Source organism: Hylobates moloch, unplaced genomic scaffold, assembly GCF_009828535.3.
Source record: "Hylobates moloch isolate HMO894 unplaced genomic scaffold, HMol_V3 SCAFFOLD_15, whole genome shotgun sequence".
Lineage (NCBI taxonomy): Eukaryota > Metazoa > Chordata > Mammalia > Primates > Hylobatidae > Hylobates > Hylobates moloch.
Genome location: NW_026652290.1, coordinates 92,248,829 through 92,274,637, shown reverse-complemented (window position 1 = coordinate 92,274,637; position 25,809 = coordinate 92,248,829). Strand labels below are relative to the sequence as shown.

The following is a 25,809-nucleotide window of genomic DNA, read 5'->3' as shown; positions in this document are numbered from 1 at the left end:
TCGCTGAATATTCATGAGGGCGGCGGGTCGACGCCGCTGCACAGTCCGGCCGGCGCCATGAAGTAAGCAGGGGGCTGGGGGTCGCGGCTCGGTAGCGGGTGCGGGGGGTCTTGAAGATGGGGTCTTTGGGGGGCGCGCCTGGGTCCCCAGGGGGGCGAGGGGAGGCTGAAGGGGTGGGGCGGGGGCAGCCGCAGGGAGCAGCGGTGATAGCGAGGAGACACTGAGGGGGCCTCGAGGCTCCTGAGGACCTGAGGGTTACCGGGGGCGCCGGGCAGGTCACCCTTCTGGGCCCGACAACCGGGCAGTGTGGAGGCGGGAGAGGGGCTGAGGGGACGGGAACTGACCCAGCAGCCCCTGCCGCCAGGCTCAACGTGGACGGGCTCCTGGTCTACTTCCCGTACGACTACATCTACCCCGAGCAGTTCTCCTACATGCGGGAGCTCAAACGCACGCTGGACGCCAAGGTGGGTGGCCGGTGGGCCCGACCCGCCCACCCGACCGGTGGGGCTGCCACGCCTGGGCCTAAGACAGATTGCAGGACGTCTGGATTTTAGAAGTCCGAGGTCCTTGGGAATCCAGGACCCCATAATCTTCCGTTATCTAAAATAATAATGGTGAATAGGCTGGGCGCGGTGGCTCGCGCCTGTAATCCCAGCGCTTTGGGAGGCCGAGGCGGGCGGATCACTTGAGGTCAGGAGTTGGAGACCAGCCTGGCCAACATGGTGAAACCCCGTCTGTACTAAAAATACAAAAGTTAGCCAGGTGTGGTGGTGGGCGCCTGTAATCCCAGCTACTCGGGAGGCTGAGGCAGGAGAATCGCTTGAGGCCAGGAGTTGGAGGCTGCAGTGAGCCATGATTGTGCCACTGCATTCCAGCCTGGGCAACAGAGTGAGACCTGTCTCTTAAAAAAGAAGGGAGAAAAATTCACTATATATCAGCTACTGTGCTAAATATTTAACCTGAAATTTCTCACTAATCCTCACAGTCGTGTTATGAGGAAGGTTTTATTATTAGGCCCATTTTATTTTATTTATTTATTTTTGAGATTGAATTACAGGTGCAAGCCACCACATCTGGCTAATTTTTTGTATTTTTAGTAGAGACAGGGTTTCACCTTGTTGGCCCAGCTGGTCTCGAACTTCTGACCTCAGGTGATCCACCTGCCTTGGCCTCCCAAAGTGCTGGGATTACAGGTGTGAGCCACCACGCTTGGCCTTAGGCCCATTTTAGAGATAGGGATACTGAGGTCCGGGGAGGTGAAGGTACTTGCCTAAGACCACTCAACAAGGAGGAGGCAGAAGTGAGGTTCAAACCCACTGCCCAATCTTAACTACTGCTGTGTTATCCTGCTGTTCTGAGTTGGTGGCGTTGGGGGTCGGGGAGAGTCCCCAGAGTTTGTGTGCCCAAGGTTCTGAGACCCTGTGTGTTGCCCCTCTGGTCCCCAACATGCAGGGTCATGGAGTCCTGGAGATGCCCTCAGGCACTGGGAAGACAGTGTCCCTGTTGGCCCTGATCATGGCATACCAGCGGGTGAGTGATGCGCTGAACCCGTAAAGGCAGAGAAAGGAAGGGGTGGACAGGGACTGAGTCTGCTTGTTATCTGCAGGCATATCCGCTGGAGGTGACCAAACTCATCTACTGCTCAAGAACTGTGCCGGAGATTGAGAAGGTGAGCCGGGACTCATCCTGGTGCTCCAGCCCCACTGTTCCTAGGCCCCATTGGTCCCCCTGGTGGTGGCCGTCACCAGCTTTTGGGGGCGTTTGGGAAGCTGGGGAAGAGGCTGGGACCTGGCAGGGCAGGAGTTTGTGCCTCCAATGAACACAAGCTCCCCCTGCCCCCCCAACTTTGGAGTAGGTGATCGAAGAGCTTCGAAAGTTGCTCAACTTCTATGAGAAGCAGGAGGGCGAGAAGCTGCCATTTCTGGGGCTGGCTCTGAGCTCCCGCAAAAACTTGTGTATTCACCCTGAGGTGAGCACCCGTTCCTTCTCCTTGCCCTTAGCCCAGAGGTAGAGGAAACTCTTTCATCCAACCACAAGTCCTGGATCCCCAGGCCGGATCTCTTGCAAAGGCATGCAGTGGCTACACACAGAATTCCTATCTTAGTGGTCAAATTCTCATTCATCGTGGCCCAGGCAAGCACACTTCCTCCAGGGAGTCTTCGAGTTCTACCCAGGCCTGGGAGAGGTTAAAAGGGCAGCTCTTAGAGTCTCTGGCAGGCCTGGTTTCCTGGCTCTGAAACTTACTAGCCGGGTATTTATGGAGAGGCATTTTCTGCCACCTGGGCCTCAGTCTCCCTTTCTGTAAAATGGAGATAATTATGTACCTGCCTCATAAAGTTGCTGATGATAAAATTGGGTGAAATGTTGCAGCCGATGCCCTTAGCATGTACAAAGAGCTAAAAGAATGTTAGAAATTCTCATGATAGGCCAGGTGCGGTGGTTCACGCCTGTAGTCCCAGCACTTTGGGAGTCTGAGGTGGGCAGATCATTTGAGGCAGTTTGAGACCATCCTGGCCAACACGGCAAAACCCCATTTCTACTAAAAATACAAAAATTAGCCGGGGGTGGTGGTGCCACCATAATGTTGGTAAGGCCAATCACTTGTACCCGGGAGGCAGAGGTCACACCACTGCACTCCAGCCTGGGTGACAGAGTGAGACTGTTTAAAAAAAAAAAAAAAATTGTCGTATTTATATGCATAATAATATATGACAAATACAATATTAGTAGTTATCATTAAATTATGCTATAAAATCATTGTACTTGGCTGGGCGTGGTGGCTCACGCCTATAATCCCAGCACTTTGGGAGGCTGAAGTGGGAGGATTGCTTGAGACCAGGAGTTTGAGACCAGCCTGGGCAACGTAGCAAGACCTCATCTTGACTAAGAAGACAAAAATTAGCCGGGCATGGTGGTACACACCTGTGGCCTCAGCTACTCGGGAGGCTGAGGAGGGGAAGGATCACTTGAGCCTGGGACATCAAGGATGTAGTGAGCCGTGATTGTGCCACTGCATTCTAGCCTGAGTAGCAGAGGGACTTGTCTCCAAAAATATGTATGTATAACTTGTAAGAATGTAACAATTTTGCTACTTTTTTTGAGACGGAGTCTCCGTGGCCCAGGATGGAGTACAGTGGCATGATCTCGGCTCACTGCAACCTCTGCCTCCTGGGTTCAAGGGATTCTCCTGCCTCAGCCTCCTGAGTAGCTGGGATTTCAGGTGTGCACCACCACACCTGGCTCATTTTTTTTTTTTTTTTTTTTTTTTGAGACGGAGTCTTTCTCTGTCCCCCATGCTGGAGTGCAGTGGCGCGATCTCGGCCCACTGCAAGCTCCGCCTCCCGGGTTCACGCCATTCTCCCGCCTCAGCCTCCCAAGTAGCTAGGACTACAGGCGCCCGCCAACACGCCTGGCTAATTTTTTGTAATTTTAGTAGAGACGGGGGTTTCACCGTGTTAGCCAGGATGGTCTCGATCTCCTGACCTCATGATCCGCCCGCCTCGGCCTCCCAAAGTGCTGGGATTACAGGCTTGAGCCACCGCGCCCGGCCTTCATTTTTGTATTTTTATTTTTATTTATTTTTTTGAGATGGAGTCTCGCTCTGTCGCCCAGGCTGGAGTGCTGTGGCGCGATCTCTGCTCACTGCAACCTCCGCCTCCCGGGTACAAGTGATTCTTCTGCCTCAGCCTCCCGAGTAACTGGGATTACAGGCATGTGCCACCACGCCTGGCTAATGTATTTTTAGTGGAGACAGGGTTTCACCATGTTGGCCAGGCTGTTCTCGAACTCCTGACCTCGTGATCTCCCCACCTCGGCCTCACAAAGTGCTGGGATTACAGGTGTGAGCCACCACGCCCAGCCCAACTTTACTACTCTTGTATCCCTGCATTAAGTTCCCACGTGTCTTAAGGAATAATGCAACAGACTGAGGTTCAAGTTGTCTAAAACCCCAGCCAGCTGGGAGGTGTGGAGACCTGGGTTTGAAGAGTGGTTGGGTTTCCACCCTGTCTGGGTGCTAAGATGCCCCACACCCCCAGGTGACACCCCTGCGCTTTGGGAAAGACGTCGACGGGAAATGCCACAGCCTGACAGCCTCCTATGTGCGGGCGCAGTACCAGCATGACACCAGCCTGCCCCACTGCCGCTTCTATGAGGTTCCTGGAGGGCAGGACTGAGGGAGGGAGGCAGGACGGGTCACCTGAGGCTGGCAGCCTCTCTGACCCCTGGCACTCTTGTCCCAGGAATTTGACGCCCATGGGCGCGAGGTGCCCCTCCCCGCTGGCATCTACAACCTGGATGACCTGAAGGCCCTGGGGCGGCACCAGGGCTGGTGCCCATACTTCCTTGCTCGATACTCAGTGAGGAGGCTGGTGGGGTGGGCAGAGGGGCGAGTGTAAGGGTGTGGGCTGCCCGCCCGTCTCCTGTCTGCCCGTGTCTGTTGCTTGCTGTGAGTCTGCCTGTCTGCATCTCCCTGTTGGTGGGTGCCCATGTCTGTCAGTCTGTCTCTATCCATCTGCTCATACTTCTGCCTGGCCTGTGTCTGCCTCTGCAGGCCTGTGTGGGAGTGACGGGCCAGTGTGGCCAGGGGTAGGGGTTGGGGTGGCAGAGCCCTGGTAACCCTGCTCCCTGGCCCCCCAGATCCTGCATGCCAATGTGGTGGTTTATAGTTACCACTACCTCCTGGACCCCAAGATTGCAGACCTGGTGTCCAAGGAACTGGCCCGCAAGGCCGTCGTGGTCTTCGACGAGGCCCACAACATTGGTGAGGGCGGCACCAGGGGCCAAAGGGACGCCAGCCCCTCTGAGTGAGGCCCCTGCAGGCCTGCCTGAGCTGGCTCTCTCCCCCTTCTCCAGACAATGTCTGCATCGACTCCATGAGCGTCAACCTCACCCGCCGCACCCTTGACCGGTGCCAGGGCAACCTGGAGACCCTGCAGAAGACGGTGCTCAGGTGGGGCCGGGGACGGCTGGCGGTGGTGCCCGCCCTGCCCCTGGGACCCTGGCCTCTGTCTGACTTGTCCCCAGGGTTGCCAGCCCATCCCAGCCCCAGCTGATCTCCCCGCAGGATCAAGGAGACAGACGAGCAGCGCCTGCGGGACGAGTACCGGCGTCTGGTGGAGGGGCTGCGGGAGGCCAGCGCCGCCCGGGAGACCGACGCCCACCTGGCCAACCCCGTGCTGCCCGACGAAGTGCTGCAGGGTGAGCCCCCACCCCCGGCTGCCCCCTAGTCCCTTTCCCGCCTCCCAGTGGCCGCTGATAGCGTCTCCTCGCAGAGGCGGTGCCTGGCTCCATCCGCACGGCCGAGCATTTCCTGGGCTTCCTGCGGCGGCTGCTGGAGTATGTGAAGTGGCGGCTGCGTGTGCAGCATGTGGTGCAGGAGAGCCCACCTGCCTTCCTGAGCGGCCTGGCCCAGCGCGTGTGCATCCAGCGCAAGCCCCTCAGGTGCGGCCCCAGACAGCGCGGGGGGTGGGGGCTCGGCAGGTCCCGGTTATGCAGAGCCGTGTCCTCCACGCCTGTAGCCCCGGGTCACCATTGCAGCGTCAGGAGTGAGTGAGCTGGACGAGGCACGTGGGACCCTGTCTGTTCTAACCTGGCAGGTCCAGGGGCAAGGTTGGAGCTGATCCTGGGTCCCTGCGTTGGGCAGGGGCCTGGCAGGCAACACCTAGCTGGACTGGAGAATCTACCCTACCCAAGAGAGAGTAGTGGGAGCACCATTTACAGAGAGAGGGGCTGGGGAAGGAGCCAAGGAGGGTGGGAGGTGAGAGCTGGGAGCTAAGCCAGGCCACAGCGGCAGGGAGGGAATGTGTTGAGAACCAACTGGTGGGGGCCTGGACAGGGTCTCCCGCTGGGAGCAGAAACCAGAACCTGGGCCTCGCAGGCTGGGAGCTGGGGGAGGAGGCCCTGGCCCATGTCTCTTCCCACCGATGCCTCTAATCTTCCAAACCTGAGGGCAGGGGCGTCCCCATGGAGCAGTCTGGGCGCATTTTGGGGGAGTCAGTCTTTTGAGGCACTGGGAAGGCAGAGAATGACCAAGGGATACGAGGGGGCTTTTCCTTTGGGTAAGTCACGGGTCTTCTCTGAACTGCAGTTTCCTCCTTTGTAAAATGGCCAAGGAGTCGGATCTTTACTTCACAGGGTTCTGTGGTGGTTAATGAGAGAGCAGTGAAGCCAATCACCTACCCTGCCCTGAGCACTAAGGAGGAGCTAAGCCCTTTATGTTCCTTACCTCAGTTGCACCCCCAGTACGGCATCCCCACCCTGCAAATGAGGACGCTGGGACTCCCAGAGGGGAAGCTTTTGTCCGGAGCCACACAGCACTGTGCCCGGTAGTTGGGGCTTGAAGCCAGGCCTATGGGCTCCAAAGGCCCTGGCTGCCCTGCCTCTGTGGGTGAGGCCACCTTCCGTGTGGGTTTGCCCATCTTCCCCAGGATTGGAGACTTGTGAGGGCAAAGAGGGGATCTCAGTCACTGAACACACATTCCCCAAGTGCCTGCTCCATGCTGGGGACACAGCCGTAGAGGCTGCATGGCCCAGTGGAGGGGACAGACTCATCCCCAGCTAGCGACCAGCCAGGGTAGGCCTAGCCTGGGGTTAGAGGAGCCAGGCTGGGAGGGCTGAAGTGTGGGAGGCAGGTTTGCAAGTGTGACTGCCCACCTGGCTTCAAAGCTAGCTGCTCTATGACCTGTCCCCGAGGCTGAGAGCCTCAGCCCTGCCTGTGTGGGGTTGTGGCCAAGTGACCCTGCACATGAGTGAGTGTGTGGACGCAGTATCCGTGGGACTCTGTGGGATGTGGGTGATGACTGCATTCCACTGTGAGCCCATGGGGTTCCAACACTGTGTGTGTCCCCACAGGTGCGTGAGAGGCAGTGGGAGAGGTTCTGGGTGTGAATGGGTGACCATGTGGCCATGCAGGATTAATGCCATGACTGGGGGGTTCTGGGTGTGATTGTGCGTCTCCTGTTTTGATCAGAACCCACTTAGGGCCGGGTGCAGTGGCTCGCACCTGTCATCCCAGCACTTTGGGAGGCCGAGGCAGGTGGATCACGAGGTCAGAAGTTCGAGACCAGCCTGGTCAACATAGTGAAACCCCATCTCTACTAAAAGTACAAAAATTAGCTGAGTGTGGTTGTGGGCACCTGTAATCCCAGCTGCTTGTGAGGCTGAGGCAGGAGAATCATTTGAACCCAGGAGGCGGAGGTTGCAGTGAGCCGAGATGGCGCCAGTGCTGTCTAGCCTGGATGACAGGGCAAGACTCCACCTGAAAAAAAAAAAAAAAAAAAGGAAAAAAACCCACTTAGGAGGTCGTGCCAGCAGGTGTGACAAGTGACTATATGACTCTGGAGTGTCTGATTATTGCTCTGTCTGTGCCATTATGTGGCAGTGGCTGTTTGTGACATGCAGGTGTACAGTGTGGGGGTGTTCCAAAACAGGCCCAGTGCCCACCCTCACCGAGTGACCATTGTCTGGGGAGACAGGCACATGACCATGATGGCAGAGGAGTGCCCACTATCTGGGCGGAGGCAGGGTTGCTGGTCTTGTTCATGCTTCCATCTGCCCCCCTGACCCCATCTCTCCTCCCCACCAGATTCTGTGCTGAACGCCTCCGGTCCCTGCTGCACACTCTGGAGATCACCGACCTTGCTGACTTCTCCCCGCTCACCCTCCTTGCTAACTTTGCCACCCTTGTCAGCACCTACGCCAAAGGTAAGCTCACCTTTTCCTGTCCCTGCTGGGCCTCCTAGCAGCTGGAATCAGGGTCCCAGCAGAGTCTAGAGGGTTGTTGGCAGGAACTTGGACACACAGGGCTTTGCGGGGCGTGGCTTGGAAGTGTGGGCTCTATTTTGAAGGTAGTGGGGAGCCATAGATAGTTCTTGAGTAAGCCTCGTGCTCAGATTTATATTTTCACAGACTTCCTCGGGCTGCAGAGTGGAGAAGGATGGCATGGGCAGTGGTAAGGGATGAGGCCAGAGAAATTCTATGGGGTCAGCTCACACTAGAGGGCACGGTAATGAGTTGATCTTTGTGCTCCTGAGGGCACTGGGGAGCCATGGCAGGTTCTAGCAAGCAAGGTGCCAGGTCAGATTTGTGCTTTTTTTTTTTTTTTGACGGAGTCTTGCTCTGTTGCCAGGCTGGAGTGCAGTGGTGTGATCTTGGCTCACTGCAGCCTCCGCCTCCTGGGTTCAAGCAGTTCTCCTGCCTCAGCCTCCCAAGTATCTGGGACTACAGGCGCGTGCCACTACGCCCAGCTAATTTTTGTATTTTTAGTAGAGATGGGGTTTCACCATGTTGGCCAGGATGGTCTCGATCTCCTGACCTCATGATCCACCAGCCTCGGCCTTCCAAAGTGTTGGGATTACAGGCGTGAGCCACCGCGCCCGGCCCAGATTTGTGCTTTGGAAAGATTTCTTCTGGGTGCCGGACGTGGTGGCTCATGCCTGTAATCCCAGCACTTTGGGACAGTGAGGCAGGCAGATTACCTGAGGTCAGGAGTTCGAGACTGGCCTGGTGAACATGGCGAAACCCTGTCTTTACTAAAAATACAAAAATTAGCCGGGGCCGGACATGGTGGCTCACGCCCATAATCCCAGCAGTTTGGGGGGCTGAGGTGGGCAGATCACTTGAGGTCAGGAGTTTGAGATCAGCCTGACCAACATGGTAAAACCTTGTCTCTGCTAAAAATACAACAATTTGCCAGGCGTGGTGGCAGGCTCCTGTAATCCCAGCTACTTGAGAGGCTGAGGCAGGAGAATTGCTTGAGCCCAGGAGGCAGAGGTTACAGTGAGCCAAGATTGTGGCACTGCACTCCAGCCTGGGCGACAGAGCAGGACTTCGTCTCAAAAAAAAAAAAAGGCCGCGCTTGGTGGCTTAACGCCTGTAATCCCAGTATTTTGGGAGGCTGAGGCAGGCGGATCGTGAGGTCAGGAGATCGAGACCGTCCTGGCTAACACGGTGAAACCCCGTCTCTATTAAAAATACAAAAAATTAGCTGGGCGTGGTGGCGGGTGCCTGTAGTCCCAGCTACTCAGGAGGCTGAGGCAGGAAAATGGCGTGAACCCAGGAGGCAGAGCTTGCAGTGAGCCGAGATCGTGCCACTGCACTCCAGCCTGGGTGACAGAACAAAGACTCTGTCTCAAAAAGAAAAAAAAAAATAGGCCTGACGTAGTGGCTCATGTCTGTAATCCCAGCACTTTGGGAGGCCAAGGTGGGTGGATCAGCTGAGGTCAGGAGTTCGAGCCCAGCCTGACCAATGTGGTGAAACCCCGTCTCTACTAAAAATACAAAAATTAGCTGGATGTGGTGGTGCGCACCTGTATTTCCAACTACTCAGGAGGCTGAGACAGGAGAATTGCTTGAACCTGGGAGGCAGAGGTTGCAGTGAGCCGAGATCACACCAGCTGCACTCCAGCCTGGGCAAAAACGAGAGTCAGTCTTAAAAAAAAAAAAAAAAAAAAAAAAAAGAGAAAGTTCTTCTGGCAGGGACTAGAGGCAGGATACTGGGTGGCAGGCAGGGACCTGAGCAGGAGGGGAGGGGCCTTGGCCAGGACGTGGCCATGGGGAGACAGAAAGGTATGGTTTGGAGAGAGATGTGGGAGGTAGAGGCTGGGATGTGGGGAGCATGTTGCCTGGGTTTTGGGACCAGGGACAAGAGGAGTAGAGGCTGATGTTCAGATTTTCAGGTTGCGAGAGAGGGGCATCGTTCTGGAGGCTTTATGGGCCAGTGTTCCCTCGCCATCCTCAGCATGAAGCTGACCGGGGGCTCAGTCTGCCTCCTGGGGGTTTCTCCTGTACTCAGGAAACCAGATCGGGCCTCGTGTCCTGCGGCAGGGCCTGACAGGAGGATGGAGATCTGGGCCCCTGCCCTGGGGCTGGGTAGCGAGGCCTGCTGGCTGCTGCTTCTGCCTCTGTTTCTCTGTCCTGCCTCATCTTCCATCCCTGCCTTTGTCGTTCTCTACCCGCTATTTCCCATCGGCCAACACCTCATGTTCTTTCACCTGGATTATCCTTCCTCATCTTCCTCATCCCCCAACCACCTCCCCCCATCTTTAGGTTCTCAGCTTAGTAGAGATGTCTCCTCCTCCAGGAAGCCCTCCCTGACCCTCTGGGCACCTCTGTCCCAGCACTGCCCACTCTCAATCATCACTATCTGAGGACAAGTCTGTCTCCTACTGGACTGTGAACCCATGCAAGCAGGGGCAAGGCTGGCTAGGTCACCACTGTGTCCCCAGCACAGAGGACTTGATTTTTTTTCACTATGTGAAACTGAATATATAAATTCATTCAGTCATTTATTTCTTCAACAAACAGGCCAGGCTCAGCACTGTGGAAGCAGCAGGAACCAAAAAAGATCTCATCCCTAATCCCCCAGAACTTATATTCTAGACGGGAAAACCAGTAGCAAAGATGCAGCCAAATAAACAAGGAAATAATTCCAGAAAGTGACAGTTATCATGAAAAAAAAATACGTTATTGTGTTGGAATATGTCTGCGTAGAAAAGGTGGTGGGGGAGGGCCTCTCTAAGGGGCTTTTTTTTTTTTTTTTTTTTAAGACGGAGTCTTGCTCTGTCACCCAGGCTGGAGTGCAGTGGCGCAATCTCGGCTCACTGCAAGCTCCGCCTCCCGGGTTCACGCCATTCTCCTGCCTCAGCCTCTCCGAGTAGCTGGGACTACAGGCGCCCGCCACCACGCCCGGCTAATTTTTTTTGTATTTTTAGTAGAGACGGGGTTTCACCATGGTCTCGATCTCCTGACCTCGTGATCCGCCCGCCTCGGCCTCCCAAAGTGCTGGGATTACAAGCATGAGCCACCGTGCCCAGCCGTGGCTGACTTTTGAGCAGTCTCAAATGACCAAATGGAGCCGCCTTGGGAGGTTTTCCAGGCCGCATGGGACCAGCAAGTATAAAGGCCCCGGGGGGACTGAGCCTGCTGATTTTTGAAGGTCAGGCACCAGGCCACTGGAGGCATGAGGGGGCCATGGGAGGCTTCTGGGGGCGGGGAGGTGACATGCCAGACTCAGGTTTCCATAGGGTCCCTCTGGCTGCCGTGAAGCGAGCAGGGGATGATGGGTCCGGGCAGGAGGTGATGGTGGCTGGCCCCGCGTGGGGTCGGGGGCAGTGGTCGGATTGCAGGTAGGTTTTGGAGGCAGAGCTGCCTGGCTTTGCTGATAGCTTAGGTAGAAAGGTCGTGGGAAGCCAGGCGCAGTGGCTCATACTTGTAATCCCGGCACTTTGGGAGCCTGAGGCGGGCAGATCACTGGAGGTCCCCCATCTCTACTAAAAATACAGAAATTAGCTGGGTGTGTTGTAGGGGGGTGTATCTGTAATCCCAGCTACTCAAGAGGCTGAGGCAGGAGAATCAATCACTTGAACCCAGGAGGCGGAGCTTGCAGTGCGCTGAGATCGTGCCACTGTACTCTAGCCTGGGCGACAGAGCGAGACTCCATCTCAAAAAACAAAAACAAGAAAAGGTCGTGGGAGAAAGCTTGAGGCTCTGGCTCCTGGCTTTGGCGTGGGTGCTGGGTGGCCCCTGCAGTGCTGGGAGAGTGAGCAGTGGGCAGGGCTGTGGCGCTCTCTACTTGGGATCCTTCATGAAAGTTTGCACAGGTATGGGCCGTGTGGAGAAGCGGACAGGTTGGGGTGTATTTTGAACTCAGATGCCTGGTTTGGGGCTTAAGCAGCTCATGTTTGGTCGCATTCACTCCCGGGCAGTACAGGGTGGAGATTGGGGTGAAGCGAGGGAGCGGGAGAGGGAATGACTGAGTGGGTGCAGCTGTGGCTGTAGTGGGGGAATCTCACCCCTCCTTGCCTGCCCTCTGCAGGCTTCACCATCATCATTGAGCCCTTTGATGACAGAACCCCGACCATTGCCAACCCCATCCTGCACTTCAGGTGGGACCCTGCCCGGTGAGGGTGTGAATGCACTGTGGGTCGGGGGCCCAGCCCCCCGGGCCCTCACTGCCCTCATCTCTCTCCAGCTGCATGGACGCCTCGCTGGCCATCAAACCCGTATTCGAGCGTTTCCAGTCTGTCATCATCACGTCTGGGGTGAGGACCCTTCCCCTGTCCCCTCCTAGTCCCTGGCCTCCCTCCATGGGCCTCCTGGTCCCTGCCCAGTCCTGCTGAGATCCCTCCCACTGTCCCCCCTACAGACGCTGTCCCCGCTGGACATCTACCCCAAGATCCTGGACTTCCACCCTGTCACCATGGCAACCTTCACCATGACGCTGGCACGGGTCTGCCTCTGCCCTATGGTGAGTGGGAGAGGCTAGGGCTGGGGCTGGGAGGGGAGATGGGGGCAAGGGGCCGCCCTCCTTCCTTGGCTTTCCCCACTGCTCAGGCAGGGGAGAGCTTTACAGCGAAGAGGCTGGGTTCGGGATTCAGACAGACTTAGGCTTGATTCTGCTTCTTTGTGGGCTCGACTCTCAAGCCTCAGTTTTCTCATCTGTGAAATGGGAATGTATCCTCCCCAATCTCCCAGGGTGGTTGAGAGGATTGAGAGAGAGAACTGGGGTAAAACACTTAGGTCGCCCGGGGCCTGGCACAGGTAGGCGTTTAGTCAGCATCTTAGTTAACATCTTGCCGGTATGTGGTCTGGCTGTGACCCGGGTAAGTGAGCCTTCCTCTCCGTCTCCGTCTCTGTAACATGTACATGTCAACATGGGCCCTCAGTCCCTTATCTGAAGTCTGGAGGCTGGATGTGGTTTTTTGTTTTTGTTTTTGTTTTTGTTTGGAGACGGAGTCTTGCTCTGTTGCCCAGGCTGGAGTGCAGTGGCGCGGATCTCAGCTCACTGCAACCTCCGCCTCCTGGATTCAGGTGATTCTCCTGCTTCAGCCTCCTGAGTAGCTGGGATTACAGGCATGTGCCACGATGCCCAGCTAATTTTTGTAATTTTAGTAGAGACAGGGTTTCACCATGTTGGCCAGGCTGGTCTGAAACTCCTGACCTCAAGTGATCTGCCCGCCTGGTTCTCCCAAAGTGCTGGGATTACAGGCGTGAGCCACTGCGTGCGGCCGTTTGTTTTGGAATTCAGAATTTTCCAGCCTTTAGAGACAAGGCATATGCTGTGTGGTGTGTGATGCCCTCAGTGGGATCTGGGCGGCTCCCCGGAGTCAAACTCCTATTTTGGCAGTAAAAGATTTGGAAGCATCACACTGAGGAGTAAGTCAGGCCTCTGGAGAGACTCGGGGCAGGGCAGGTTTTGCTACTTAATGAGTTTGTGCCAAACTTGAAAAAGAAATGTATTCAGAGCTTTTGGCTTTTGGAGTTGCCTGTCAGAGGTTGTGGACCTGTAATGACCCCTACTGCATGATGGTTGTGTGAGGTTGCCAGCTGGTGGGATGCCCACCGGCATGGTAAGGGGTGTTCTTCGGGATCCAGCTGGCCCAGGGCCTGGGGCTGGCTAGAGTGTAGCTGCTGGTGGAGAGTGTGGACAGACTCAGGTCCAGTTCCATCTTTGCCACCCATTTGCTGTGTGACCTTGGGCAGGCAACTCACCTTCTCTGAGCCCAGGTCATTTGTGCAATGCAGATAACAGGGTTGCTGAGGGTTCATTCAATGACATTGTGTTTATAAAATAAGGTTTAGAGCAGACTGGGTGTGGTGGCTGATGCCTGTAATCCCAGCACTTTGGGAGGCCAAGGCAGGATGGTCGCTTGAGGCCAGGTGCTCAAGACCAGCCTGGGCAACATGGTGACACCCTGTCTCTAAAAAAAAAAAAAAAAAAAAAAAGCTTAGAACAGCACCAGCAGGTGGTCAGCACTCACACGCTGGAGCAGTTGCTGCTGCCTCGCTTATCATGACCTCTGTTGCTCTCTTCAGATCATCGGCCGTGGCAATGACCAGGTGGCCATCAGCTCCAAATTTGAGACCCGGGAGGATATTGGTATGCTGCCAGTGGGGCTGGTTTCTGTGGGTTCCAAGAGGGGAGGTGTATCAGTCAGATGGGCTGAGTCATGCTGTTGTAACAGATATCCCTGGCCTTAGTTGCTCAGCCCAGAGCTTCCTTCTTGCCCGTGGTACACGTCCACCGTGAGCTGGTAGGGGCCTGCCCTGTGTCTCCTCACCTGGGAACCTCCACCGCTGGGTGTGTCAGAGGCAGCGTGATGTGACAGGTGGGATCACAGTGGTCACAGTGAATTGTGCACTGGTTCCTAAGGGTGCTCCCCTGGAAGTGACACATGGCCTTTTTTTCAGAGTCTTGCTCTGTTGCCCAGGCTGGAGTGCAGTGGCATGATCTCGGCTCACTGCAATCTCTGCCTTACGGGTTCAAGCGATTCTCATGCCTCAGCCTCCCGAGTAGCTGGGATTACAGGTGTCTGCTACCACACCGGGCTAATTTTTGTATTTTTAGTAGAGACGGGGTTTCGCCATGTTGGCCAGGCTGATCTCAAACTCCTGACCTCAGATGATCCACCCGCCTCGGCCTCCCAAAGTGCTGGGATTACAGGCGTGAGCCACAGCGCCCGGCCCCTTCTGCACTCATTTCATTGGCCATGGCAAATTACATAGCCAGGCGCGACTTCAGGAAGTGGCAAGGAGGGTCCTCAAACACGCCCGGGAGGAGGAGGAGGGGGATGTGTGTGAACAGCCTGACAGCCAGCCTCAGTGCGGTTTCCAGAAACTCCTAGTAGTTCTAAGACAGAGAAGGGAGGAGGACCTGGCCAGGAGAGGGCCCAATCTCTGGCCCCTTGCAGCTGTGATCCGGAACTATGGGAACCTCCTGCTGGAGATGTCTGCTGTGGTCCCCGATGGCATCGTGGCCTTCTTCACCAGCTACCAGTACATGGAGAGCACCGTGGCCTCCTGGTATGAGCAGGTACGCCTGGCCACCCCCTCCCTGCACCTGCTCTTCTCAGCCCCTGGCACTGCACCGCTCTGTCAGCTTCATTCCTCTTACACTCTGATGGTGACAGGTTTCCTGTGTGACAGGTGGGTGCGTGCAGCATGTAGGAATGGGGTGTAAGCAGCACACACCCCATGCCCCACCCCCAGTACATCAGGCTGAGTACACAGATACAAGCCCCAATGTGGGCCCCTCCCTCAGAGGAGTACCCCGTGGCGGAGTCACCCCCACGTTCTAGGTTCCTTGCTCCTCTGCCACTCTTTGGGGTTACCCCATCCCTGTGATCCTCCAGCACAGATGGTCTGGTGGGGAGGCCCAGGTAGCAGCTGTGACTCTAGCTGGGTTAGACGAAGGTTCTAGAGAATTAAGGCTGGACCGAGACTCGGGGCGAGCCTCTCAAGGGTCTGCAGGAGCGCCTTGAGGGAAGCAGGTGGAGGAGGTCGTGGGGCATTCTGGAAACAGGGCTCACCACAGCCAGGCCCTGGATGACCAGCAGGACATGGGTGGCGGGGGGAGGCCACTCTGCACTTTGTGCCTCTGAGCACACTATGGCCAGGCTCTCAGGAGTGGGTGGAAGCACTTTGGGATGAGGTGAGTGAACTTGGCTAATCCAGGTATTGGAACGGCACACATGGGAGGCGGGAACCTCATCCTCACAGCCAGGACCTCGGCCTTGTGCTTCAATAGGCGGCTTCCACGTGGCGGGAAAGGTGACCCAGTCCCCACAGCCCAGGTGCCTTTTGTGTCCTACTTAAGACACCTTTGCCTACCCCAAGGTCATGAAGAGAGGCTCCTGTGTTTCCTTCTAGGAGCTTGTGGTTTTAGCTTTCACGTCTAGGTCTGTGAGGTACCTCAAATTCATCTTTGTATGTGGTGTGAAGTAGGGGGTCAAGGTTCATTTTCTGGTTCCATTTGGAAATCCACTTGCTCCAGTAAAAGCTCTCCCCACTGAACTGCACAGGTGGCTGTGTGTTTCTGGACTCCCCATTCTGTCCCACTGGTCTGTGTCTGTCCTCGCATTGGCTCCACACTGTCTCTATTGTAGTGTCATATGGGAAGTCTCAGGGCAGCCTCTGATTGGCTCTGCCTGCCTCACAGCCCCTCCACCAATCGCTGGCAGGGGTTGGGGTGCCCTGATTGGCCACCCCCTTGGGCCACAAGCCTGCCCCACTTATCCAGCAGTGATTGGTTCCCCACCCAGATCACTGTTTCCCCAAAGAAGTGAGGTTGGAGAATTCCACCCTCCCTCCCCACATCTCAGATGAGCCAGCTGAGGCCCAGAGAAATGGTGATGTGGGAGTCCCCGGAAGAGTTGGATGTAACCAGGATGGCCGTGCCCTGAACCCATCCTCTGCCACCCCCACCCTGACCTCCCTGGGTCCTTCCCCAGGGGATCCTTGAGAACATCCAGAGGAACAAGCTGCTCTTTATTGAGACCCAGGATGGTGCGGAAACCAGTGTCGCCCTGGAGAAGTACCAGGAGGTGGGTATGCGAGGCCAGCGTGGAGGGGGTGGGGGAGGTGGCTCCGAGGAGTGACCCAACTTTCATCTCGGCCTCCCCACCTCAGGCCTGCGAGAACGGCCGCGGGGCCATCCTGCTGTCAGTGGCCCGGGGCAAAGTGTCCGAGGGAATCGACTTTGGTGAGTGGACTGGGCTCTTCCTCCCCAGAGCTCTCTGGAACACCTGCCCGCTCTGCTGTCTGCCCCCGCGGGGGACCACCCACCCACAGCCTAGGCGCACAGAGGGGCCCTCCACTCCCCTCTGTCCCTAGGCACCCAGCGGGAACACACCCTCTCTCCCCCAGACACAGCATCCTGGAGTGCGTGAGGCTGCCCCTGTCCCACCAGCCACATTTGTAACCCCCCTCGTCCCCTCTCCTCTGCCCACCAGTGCACCACTACGGGCGGGCCGTCATCATGTTTGGCGTCCCCTACATCTACACACAGAGCCGCATTCTCAAGGTGAGTAGCTGTGGCTCCCAGGGAGTCCCAAAGTGTTAGGGCCAGGGGAGGGATGGCTCCCCCACCTCCCCAACTTCTCATCCTCCGTATCTGCAGGCGCGGCTGGAATACCTGCGGGACCAGTTCCAGATTCGTGAGAATGACTTTCTTACCTTTGATGCCATGCGCCACGCGGCCCAGTGTGTGGGTCGGGCCATCAGGGGCAAGACGGACTATGGCCTCATGGTCTTTGCCGACAAGGTGCAGGTTCAGGGGTGCCCCTGTGCTCCCATCCCAGGCTCCAAGAACTAGGCTGTTTCCCGTTCATTTCCCAGATGGGGTGGGTCGCAGGGTGGAGAGTGGCCCAGGCTCCCCGAGACTCGGGTCCTGACCTTCTCTCCCTGGCCTGCGCTTCTGCCCACAGCGGTTTGCCCGCGGGGACAAGCGGGGGAAGCTGCCCCGCTGGATCCAGGAGCACCTCACAGATGCCAACCTCAACCTGACTGTGGATGAGGGTGTCCAGGTGGCCAAGTACTTCCTGCGGCAGATGGCACAGCCCTTCCACCGGGTGAGGCCTGCATCCCCCTCCCGGCACCCTCCCAGGCTGAGCTCCTCCTCCAGAAAGGCCCCTTGGATTCTCCCCACTCCCCAACCTCAGCCTGCCTGTCCTCCTGCCCTCAGCAAAGAGAAGTTTATCGTGCATCTACGTGCCAGGCTCTGGGGGGTAGGGGGAGATTCGAGAGGCCACAGATGCCAGCAGGTGGCCCAGGCAAGGCAGGGTGAGAGAAGTTGGGGTGAGGAGGCATTGGGCGTTTTCAGGAGAGACTGTGCTGGCCTTCCGACTCCCTGGCTGGCTCCTCCCTCAGCCCCATCTTATGTTGACAGGGATGGCCCGCTCTGGATTATACTGACATCTCCAAATTCAAACATCCTGTCCCTACTGGCTGTCATGTTGAAGACCCCTAATGCCCATCAGGGGTGGGTGGTCGGGGAAGTGCAGCAGCTGCCTGGGCCCCTGCCCAACAGTGCCCTCCCCCTTTCCTCTGTTCTCTGCAGGAGGATCAGCTGGGCCTGTCCCTGCTCAGCCTGGAGCAGCTAGAATCAGAGGAGACGCTGCAGAGGATAGAGCAGATTGCTCAGCAGCTCTGAGCCGGGCAGGTCGGGCCATAAACGGTTCCTGGTGACTCCTGATTCGATTCTTGCCTGGCCCTGGGTCCCAGCAGCTCTGAGGCCGCAGCGGGGGTGGTGCTGGAAGGTCTTACGAACTCAGGTAACATTTCTCACTGTCACATCCACAGCCTTTAATCGCAGGAGAAGGCAGCTATCCACCAAGTACCCAGAGGCAGCGGGGGGGTCCAGGAGATCCCTCCCACACTGTTCCCAAGAAGCTGCAGCCAATGCAGTTCACCGGACATTAGTGGGGGCTCAGGTCCTGGGTACTGGCACTGAGGGTCCGAGGGGCCTTGTCCAGGTGCCAGCTGGGAAACTAGAGACAGGCACAGGGGATGGTTGGAGGGGAGGTGAGGGGCAGGTGCTACATCCACCTTCTAGCTCCAGGTCCAGCCTGGCAGCCAACGGTCCACCCCCCATCGCCTCTACCCCAAGTAAAACCCATCTTTGCTCCTGTCCTGGGTCTCTTCTGACACCAACCCACCACCTGCTGACTCCGACGCCGGCCCGACCTCCCTGCCTTTGCCTTATCTCTGTGCCTACCCACATGGCCCCCTCCATTTTTGACCCAGATGTCCCCCTCACCTGAGTCCCAGGAGCCCTTGGGGCATCCACATTCAGTGTGTTGAGTGACATGGCTCTCTTCATTCTGCAAAGGGGGCAGCAGGGAGGAAATGAGTGAATCCAGGAGTGGCCCCCCTCCACGAGAGACCTTTCCAGCACAGGGTTTGATCTGTGTGTATCACAGGGGAGATGGGAGCCATGGAAGGTTCTTGAGCATGACAGGGGGTGGGGTGGGCTGCGGATTCTGCTGATGTCAGGGCTCTTTGCCGACCTGATCAACACTCACCCGGCTGCCCCCGCCGCCCCCTCGCCTCGGAGACGAGAGACCAGCTTCTCACTTCCTCGCCTGATAGACTCACGGATCTTGGAGAGTGAGCTGCTGCGGCGAAGGGTCTGGGGAGGGGCCGGGGATACTGCTCAGTCCCCCAAGTCTATGCAGTCCCCACACCCACCCCAGGAGCCGAAGCACAGCCCGTCCTCACCTGTTCTGCGTCACCAGCTGTGCCTGTATTGGGGGCACCTAGGGGGAAAGATGGGGGACATTGAGATGGGGGGACAGAGAAGCCACCAGGAGGGAAGGCAGGGGCTAGGGGCTCACCAAGAGGGGCGGGTAGGTCCTCCTTGTGAAGGATTTCTTTGTACAGCTCTTCCGCTTGTTGGTACTTGTTCTGTTTCAGGTAGGCTGAGGCCTGCGGAGAAGGGAGTGTCTTGGGTGATCTTGGCTCTAGTCTGGGAACTTTTCGGACCCCAGTTCCCAACACTGCATCCAGTCCTTTTTTTTGTTGTTTGTAGAGACAGGGTCTTAGTATGTTGCCCAGGCTGGTCTTGAACTCCTAGCCTCAAGTGATCCTCTTGCCTTGGACTCCCAAAGTGCTGGGGTTACAGGCGTGAGCCACCACACCTGGCCCCAGTCCCACTTCCTAATGTGCTGACCTGGCCGTATCCCTCCCCTGCCTAAAGCCTTGCCCTGGGGCAGAGTGGGCTTGGAGCTTGGCCCTACTTCCTGCGCAGGGGATGGAGGGCGGGCAGCCTGTTTCCGAGCCTGTCTGTCCTACTTTGGGCTGGTGGCATGGCCTCTGTGCCTGTCTTCTCACGAAAAGTGGAGCGACAGCTCCCACCTCACAGGGACTCTGTAAGAACTAGCAATGTGGGGACCGGGCTAAAAGGGGAGCTGGCCACAGTGAGCTCAATAAATTTTGTCTGCTGCTGCCATCTGTGCCTGCCAGCTTCTTCACTGGCTGGCCTCTGGCTGCCATGGACTTACACGTTTCCTGATTCCGTGTTCTGTGCTGAGCCAGCTCCTGTGTCTGACACTTGCTCCAAGGGCCCGGCCTGGGGGGACCCCCCCCCCCCACCCTCATGGTGCTCACCCTGTATCCAACCAATGGGTGCCTCCCCAGGGCAGAACCCTCCACTCTGGGCCCACTCTGAGCCCCAGGGACCTCACCAGGTTGTTCTTGGTCTTGGCCACGTTGGGGTCATGGGGCCCGCCCAGTGCCTCATAGATGCTCAGGGCCCGGGCATAGTGCCGCTCCACGGCCTCAAACTTGCCCTGGTTCTGGCACAGCAGGGCCAGGTTGTTGAGCTGCTTGGCCACATCTGGGTGGTCAGCACCCAGGACCTGGGGGCCAGGGGTCACAAGTCAGAGGGATCATACAGGATTGGTGGGACACGTGACATCACTGCTGTATGGCGGTCATGAGTTGGGGATTACAGGGTCAAAGCAGAGAGTGACCTGAGAGGTTGGGGGCTGGGGGCACACGTTATACCATCGAACGGGATTACCAAGGTCAGAGGTCATGGTGGTCCAGAAACTTGTGGGGCACAGGGTGAGATGGGTAGGTCAGGGTTGGGCTCACGCCAGTGGCCATGAGGGGTTGGAAAGGGTGTGTGGGGGACCCACTTGGGGGGTGATGTGTGAGTTAAGGCGCAAGGTCAGAGTCAGGGTCAAGACCAGACTGGGATCTCAGAAGGTCAAAGGTGATGGGTTGGGTGATCTAGGCTCCAAATGGGGTCTCCCAGTACCAAACGCAAGGGGCCCAAGGGTCAGGGTCATGATGTAAGTGCTCAGGATCCATGGGGAGGGCTACACGGGACAAGGGGTTCCTCAGGGTTGGGTAAGGGGGATGGGACCTTCTCTCGGATCTCCAAAGCACGCTGGCACAGGGGCTCTGCCTCTCGGTAACGCCCGCGCTTCCCATAGAGGACGGCCAAGTTGTTGAGCGTGGCGGCCACCTGCGGGGTTGGGGGAGGCACAGGTCAGGGATGGGCAGGCATGGCCCCACTTCGGCCCCATATCGTCTCCCTGGGGCCCCACTCACCGCAGGGTGCTCAGGGCCCAGCGTCTGCTCCCGGATCTGCAGGGCATCATGGAGAAGGTCTGTGGCTTCTTTGTACTTGTTCTGGTCCCTGTGGGGGGCCCCAGGAATGGAGGGGGTTAGCCAGGGGTTGGGGCAGCTGCAGCCACAGGGGCTGGGCCGATCCTGGCAGGCCCAGGGAATCTGGCTGAACCAAGCATGGGTGGCACCCTTTGAGGGCCTTTTGTGGGCCCCTCCATACCTCCCAGTTCTCTAACACTGGGCCCTGTACCCCCAGACCTCTGCCAAGCTTCTAGCCACCCCAGGTCTCTTGCCTGCTCTGTTGGAGTCCCTGGTGTCCATGCTCTCTGACTCCTCTCTGCCTGGCTCAGTGGCCCCCCCAGATCCCTGTCCCACTCCCTCTTTGCTGTTCTCATAGCAGGAGCCTTCCCTTCCTTTCCCATTCTGGCTGTCCCCTCCCCCGGCCTCCCCAGGTGCTCCATGGTGGCAGAGGGGACACCAGGATCCTTCCACTTGCACCCAATGGGTCCCTGCCATTCCTGCTGCCAGCCACAGCGCTCACCGGTACACCAGCGCCAGGATGTTGAGCATGGTGGCCACGTCAGGATGGCAGTGGCCCGAGCTGCGTTCCAGGTCCTCCAAGGCCTGGCGGCACAGAGGCACCGCCACCTCATAGCGGCCCTGCCCCGCATACTGGATCACGAGGTTATGCAGTGTCCGAAGGCGGGCAGGGATCTCGTAGCCACCCTGCTGAGCCGCTGCTGCTCCTGCGGCCTCAGGACCTGGGTGGGGCACAGTGGGCTCTGGGTCACTGCAAGCCTCCCAAGCGTCCTGCCCCTCCAGCCTCGCACGAGGAGACATATGCCCCAGAACTGCCGGACTGCCTAATTGGCCCCTGGGACTATGGACCCCCACGCTAACTTCTGAAATAGGAGTCACTAGCATCTAACCAGCTGGTGGGATGCATCCTGGCCTCAGGACAGGAACACGGCAGCCCACCTGCCCTGTGGGATGTGAATACGGGGTCTGCCGGGCTCATGGCGGTTACCCTGTCTTTGTGGCTCCCAGCCTCACCTGCAGTGTCACATTCAGGGTCCTCCTGACCCTGCCCTCATCTCCCCATCCCCTGCTCAGAGACTTTGGGGTCCTGCAGCTCAGAGCCCCCTCCCCACCCTGGCCTGCCATCCTCTGTGGCATGTACTCCCGACACCCACCTTTTCTCTCCTCCTCCTCGCTGGGGAACAGGGAGGCCAGGCTGTCTCGGCGAGGGGGGGACTCAGACTGCTGCAGGGACAGGAAAGTGGGGGGCCGGGGCAGTGGGGGCTTTGTTTCAGAGACCGGGGCTTTTTTTTTTTTTTTTTTTTTTGAGACAGAGTTTCGCTCGTTGCCCAGGCTGGAGTGCAATGGCACAATCTTGGCTCACAGCAACCTCCACCTCCTGAGTTCAAGCCATTCTCCTGCCTCAGCCTCCGGAGTAGCTGGGATTACAGGCATGTGCCACCACACCCAGCTCATTTTGTATTTTTAGTAGAGACGGGGTTTCTCCATGTTGGTCAGGCTGGTGTCGAACTCCGGACCTCAGGTGATCCGCTTGCCTCAGCCTCCCAAAGTGCTGGGATTACAGGCGTGAGCCATCACACCCAGCCTATCTCAAGGTTTGAGGGAGGTAGTGATCACGAGCGTCAGAGGTCCCCTGGGGGACTGGCAAGGCTCCGGGGCTTCATGGAGTAGCTAGTGGGGGCATCTGTGGAAGTTCTGGTGGGTCTGGGGGCTCTGTGGAGGGTTGGGGGACTGTGGCATTCTAAGGAGGGTCTGGGGGACCATGGGATTCTAAGGAGGGCCTGGGGGACTGTGGGATTCTAAGGAGGGTGTTGGGGACTGTGGGATTCTAAGGAGGGTCTGGGGGACTGTGGGGCTCTGTGAAGGGCCTAGCGCCCCCCGCCTCGCCCTGCCCGTAGCACCTGGTTCTCCGCCGGTGGGTCGTACTGTCGCAGCTGCCCCAGGAACTCCAGGTGGCGCTTCTCCTCCTCCAGCTGGGCCACGGCCTCCTCACTGGCCCGAAGCCGCCGCTGCGTCTCCTCCAGTTCCTCCCGCAGCCACACGTTCTCCTGGGCCAGCCGCCGGGCCTGGGAGCGCAGCCGCTGCTTCTCTGCCTCCAGTGCACCCACGTGTGCTGACAGAGCCAGCAGCACCTGCCCGGGGTGGGGGTCCCAAGTCAAGGTTGGTTCCTACCCTGCCAGACAGCCCCTGACCCAGCCCAGGCCTTGAATCAGGCTGCAGCACTCCACTACTATGCACAACACCCCCAGATTCTGCAGAGACTCCACCAACATGGCTCCAGTGCCCTCAGAGGCTCCCAGGGGCCCCTCTGATTTCACCCCCAAACTTGCCCTAGGACCCAGAGTTTACTGAAGAATGCCATCTGGTTCAGGGGTCCCTGTCATACACAAGGACCCCCTAAAGCTGCTAAGGGACTCCATCTCTGACCTGGAGCCTCCCCTTCCCAGGCCTGGTTCCCCTAGGCCTCCCCCTGCCCCAGATGTGCCTCTCTGCCATACTTTTTTTTGTTTTTTGAGACAGTCTCTCTCTGTCACCCAGACTGGAGTGGAATGGCACGATCTCCACTCACTGCAACCTCCGCCTCCCAGGTTCAAGCGATTCTCATGCCTCAGCCTCCTGAGTAGCCAGGATTACAGGAGCCCTCATGCCCAGCTAATTTTTCTATTTTTAGTAGAGATGGGGTTTTGCCATGTTGGCCAGGCTAGTCTTGAACTCCTGACCTCAAGTGACCCGCCCACCTTGGCCTCCCAAAGTGTGCCCCTCTGCAATAGTGAACCCCTCTCCCAGACCCCTGCATACCTGTCCCCCTCATACCTGGCCCTCCCTCCGCCCTCAGCTGACCCTCCCCCAGCTCCCCACCTGGCCCCCTCATACCTGGGCCTCACCCAGCCCCAGCTCGATGGCCTCCAGCGAGTGGCTCACCACCTGCTGCTTTTCCTCCAGCATCTCCAAGCCGGCCGCTGGGCCCTGTCCCGCCAGGGCCTCCGCCAGGTGCCCAGCCAGGCCATGGTGCTCTGCCCGCAGTGCCTCCAGCCCCTGGACCACTTGCCTCGTCTGCCGCACCAGCTCCTCAGGGCTCAGGCGCTCTGGGCCCAGCCCTGCACTACCGGGAGCCGCCACCTGCACAGACATTGCTGCTCCTGGGGAGCAATGGTGAGGGGTTTGGGGAATCATTGCCCGGGGCAGTCACTTGGCCCCCAGCCTCTATTCCCATAATGGCCATCAGGACCCCTAACTTCTCCCCATCCTGGCTCTTCCCTACTCCACCCATCCTGGCCAGCCCTCTGCCTCCACACCCTCTCCATCCCAGTCTCCACACCCATCCCAGCCAGCTCTCATCTGGAACAGTCTCGTCTACCTTCGTCTGTCCTCCCAACCCAGGGTTCTGCCCTGAGGACAGTTCCCAAATCCTATGTGTAATTAACCAAGAGAGAGCAAACAGCTAGCCTGGGGTCCCCCATCTGCCCTCAGCTCACCTGGCCAGCCTTCCCCACCCCAAGGCCCTTGGATCCCCTGGCCCAGAGCTCCCAGTTGGCTCTGTGACCTGGGACCAGAGGCACCCTCCTCTGCCGGACGAGTGGGGCGGGGCGTGTGGAGGCGGCAGCCTCTGCGTGAGCTCATTCTTAGGGTGTTTTTGTTGGGAACCAGTCAGACCACTGGGGGTGGGTGGGGTGGGAGGAGAGGGCCAAGGGGCCAGGGCCCCCGGAAGCCCAGGAGGCCTCTAGGTTGGGGGGAATGAGGATGGGGCCATGTGTTGGCTCCCAGGCAACAGATGGACCCTGGGGGAACAGGGGCTCCACCCTCCTCCATCAGACAAGCTTAGCCAGCCCAGGGCCTGTCGGGACACACGTGTGATAGGTGTGGTCCAGGGATGTCACACTGGCCATGTGACAGCTGAGAGTCTGAAGCCCAGCTCATAGTGGGCGGGGGCCCCCCTCTATGGGACTTCATGTGGTTGTATGTGGGTGACAAGGTCACAGAAACTTAGCTGGTGGTGCCTCTGGGGTCCTCATAGACACACAAACACACTCCTCAGAAACACACTCACACACCTGCACCCTCCTCAAAGACACAATGCAACATACACATTTTCCTCTCCGAAATACAATTTGACACACACACGCACTCTCCCTTCTCTCCAATACAACATGGGGCCAGGTGTAGTGGCTCACGCCTGTAATGCCAGCACTTTGGGAGGCCGAGGTGGGCAGATCACTTGAGGCCAGGAGTTCGAGACCAGCCTGGCCAACACGGTGAAACCCTGTCTCTACTAAAAAAAAAAAAAAAAAAAAAAAAATTAGCTGGGGTGGTGGCGCACACCTGTAATCCCAGCTACTTGGGAGGCTGAGGCAGGAGAATTGCTTGAACCCGGGAGGTGGAGGTTGCAGTGAGCCAAGGTCGCGCCACTGCAATCCAGCCTGGGCGACAGAGTGAGACTTCATTAAAACAAAAACAAAAACAAAAACAAAAAAACATGGTTCATGCATGCACCCTCCCAGAAATACAGTTACACACACACACACACACACACACTCCCTCATTAGAAACACAATGTAGGCCAGGTGCGGTGGCTCACACCTGTACTCCCAGCACTTTGGGATTTTGGCTGAGGCAGGAGGATCACTTGAGCCCAGGAGTTCAAGGCCAGCCTGGGAAACATAGTGAGACCCTGTCTCTACAAAAAAAATTTAAAAATTAGCCGGTTGTGGTGGTGGTGTACCTGGAGCCTGAGGTAGAAGGATCGCTTGAACCCAGGAGGTCGAAGCTGCAGTGAGCCATGATAGTGCCACTGCACTCAGCCTGGGTGAAAGAGTAAGACCCAGTCTCAAAAAAAAAAAAAAAAAAAAAAAGAAAGAAGGAAATACAACATAATATACAGTCTCCTCTTAGAAACAGAACACGCACTCACTTTCTCCT

The 25,809-nt window shown here is 57.6% G+C and overlaps 2 protein-coding genes across 4 annotated transcripts; one reads left to right on the top strand and one right to left on the bottom strand.

Annotated features, from left to right (window-relative positions):
* Positions 1-19,726, top strand: ERCC2 (ERCC excision repair 2, TFIIH core complex helicase subunit). 3 transcript variants are annotated; one of them, XM_058428594.1, is made up of 24 exons: positions 1-62; positions 365-464; positions 1,453-1,530; positions 1,607-1,669; positions 1,856-1,969; positions 4,038-4,154; positions 4,242-4,358; positions 4,639-4,762; positions 4,855-4,951; positions 5,066-5,199; positions 5,274-5,442; positions 7,586-7,704; positions 11,816-11,885; positions 11,972-12,041; positions 12,146-12,247; positions 13,816-13,879; positions 14,691-14,812; positions 16,230-16,322; positions 16,408-16,480; positions 16,731-16,801; positions 16,898-17,041; positions 17,205-17,348; positions 17,837-17,938; positions 18,079-19,726. In XM_058428594.1, the coding sequence occupies exons 1-23, from the start codon at positions 58-60 to the stop codon at positions 17,927-17,929; spliced, it is 2,283 nt and encodes a 760-aa protein (XP_058284577.1). In that variant the 5' UTR covers positions 1-57; the 3' UTR covers positions 17,930-17,938; positions 18,079-19,726. The 3 variants fall into 3 exon arrangements, 2 of the variants coding, with proteins under 2 accessions (XP_058284577.1, XP_032033206.1); XM_032177315.2 differs by having other exon boundaries at positions 17,837-19,726; XR_009209984.1 differs by lacking the exons at positions 11,816-11,885; positions 16,230-16,322; positions 16,408-16,480; ... (3 more) ...; positions 17,837-17,938; positions 18,079-19,726 and having other exon boundaries at positions 14,691-14,771.
* KLC3 (kinesin light chain 3) lies at positions 18,195-24,039 on the bottom strand. Its single transcript, XM_032177316.2, has 12 exons — positions 23,767-24,039; positions 22,794-23,024; positions 22,047-22,116; positions 21,395-21,614; positions 20,836-20,923; positions 20,648-20,749; positions 19,962-20,135; positions 19,113-19,203; positions 18,997-19,034; positions 18,801-18,907; positions 18,536-18,599; positions 18,195-18,266 (listed from the first exon to the last, which is right to left on the bottom strand). Exons 1-12 carry the CDS (start codon positions 24,022-24,024, stop codon positions 18,195-18,197), a joined length of 1,515 nt encoding a protein of 504 aa, XP_032033207.2. The 5' UTR covers positions 24,025-24,039.
* Between the last annotated feature and the right edge of the window lie 1,770 nt (positions 24,040-25,809).

Excerpts from the sequence above, each read along its gene's own strand:
- ERCC2 (XM_058428594.1), top strand. Across the intron at positions 16,802-16,897 it reads CACAGAGCCGCATTCTCAAG|GCGCGGCTGGAATACCTGCG; the intron begins GTGAGTAGCTGT and ends CCGTATCTGCAG. Across the intron at positions 17,042-17,204 it reads TCATGGTCTTTGCCGACAAG|CGGTTTGCCCGCGGGGACAA; the intron begins GTGCAGGTTCAG and ends TTCTGCCCACAG.
- KLC3 (XM_032177316.2), bottom strand. The coding sequence starts at position 24,024 with ATGTCTGTGCAGGTGGCGGCTCCCGGTAGTGCAGGGCTGGGCCCAGAG. Across the intron at positions 23,025-23,766 it reads TGGGGCTGGGTGAGGCCCAG|GTGCTGCTGGCTCTGTCAGC; the intron begins GTATGAGGGGGC and ends CACCCCGGGCAG. Across the intron at positions 20,136-20,647 it reads CTTTGGAGATCCGAGAGAAG|GTCCTGGGTGCTGACCACCC; the intron begins GTCCCATCCCCC and ends CCTGGCCCCCAG.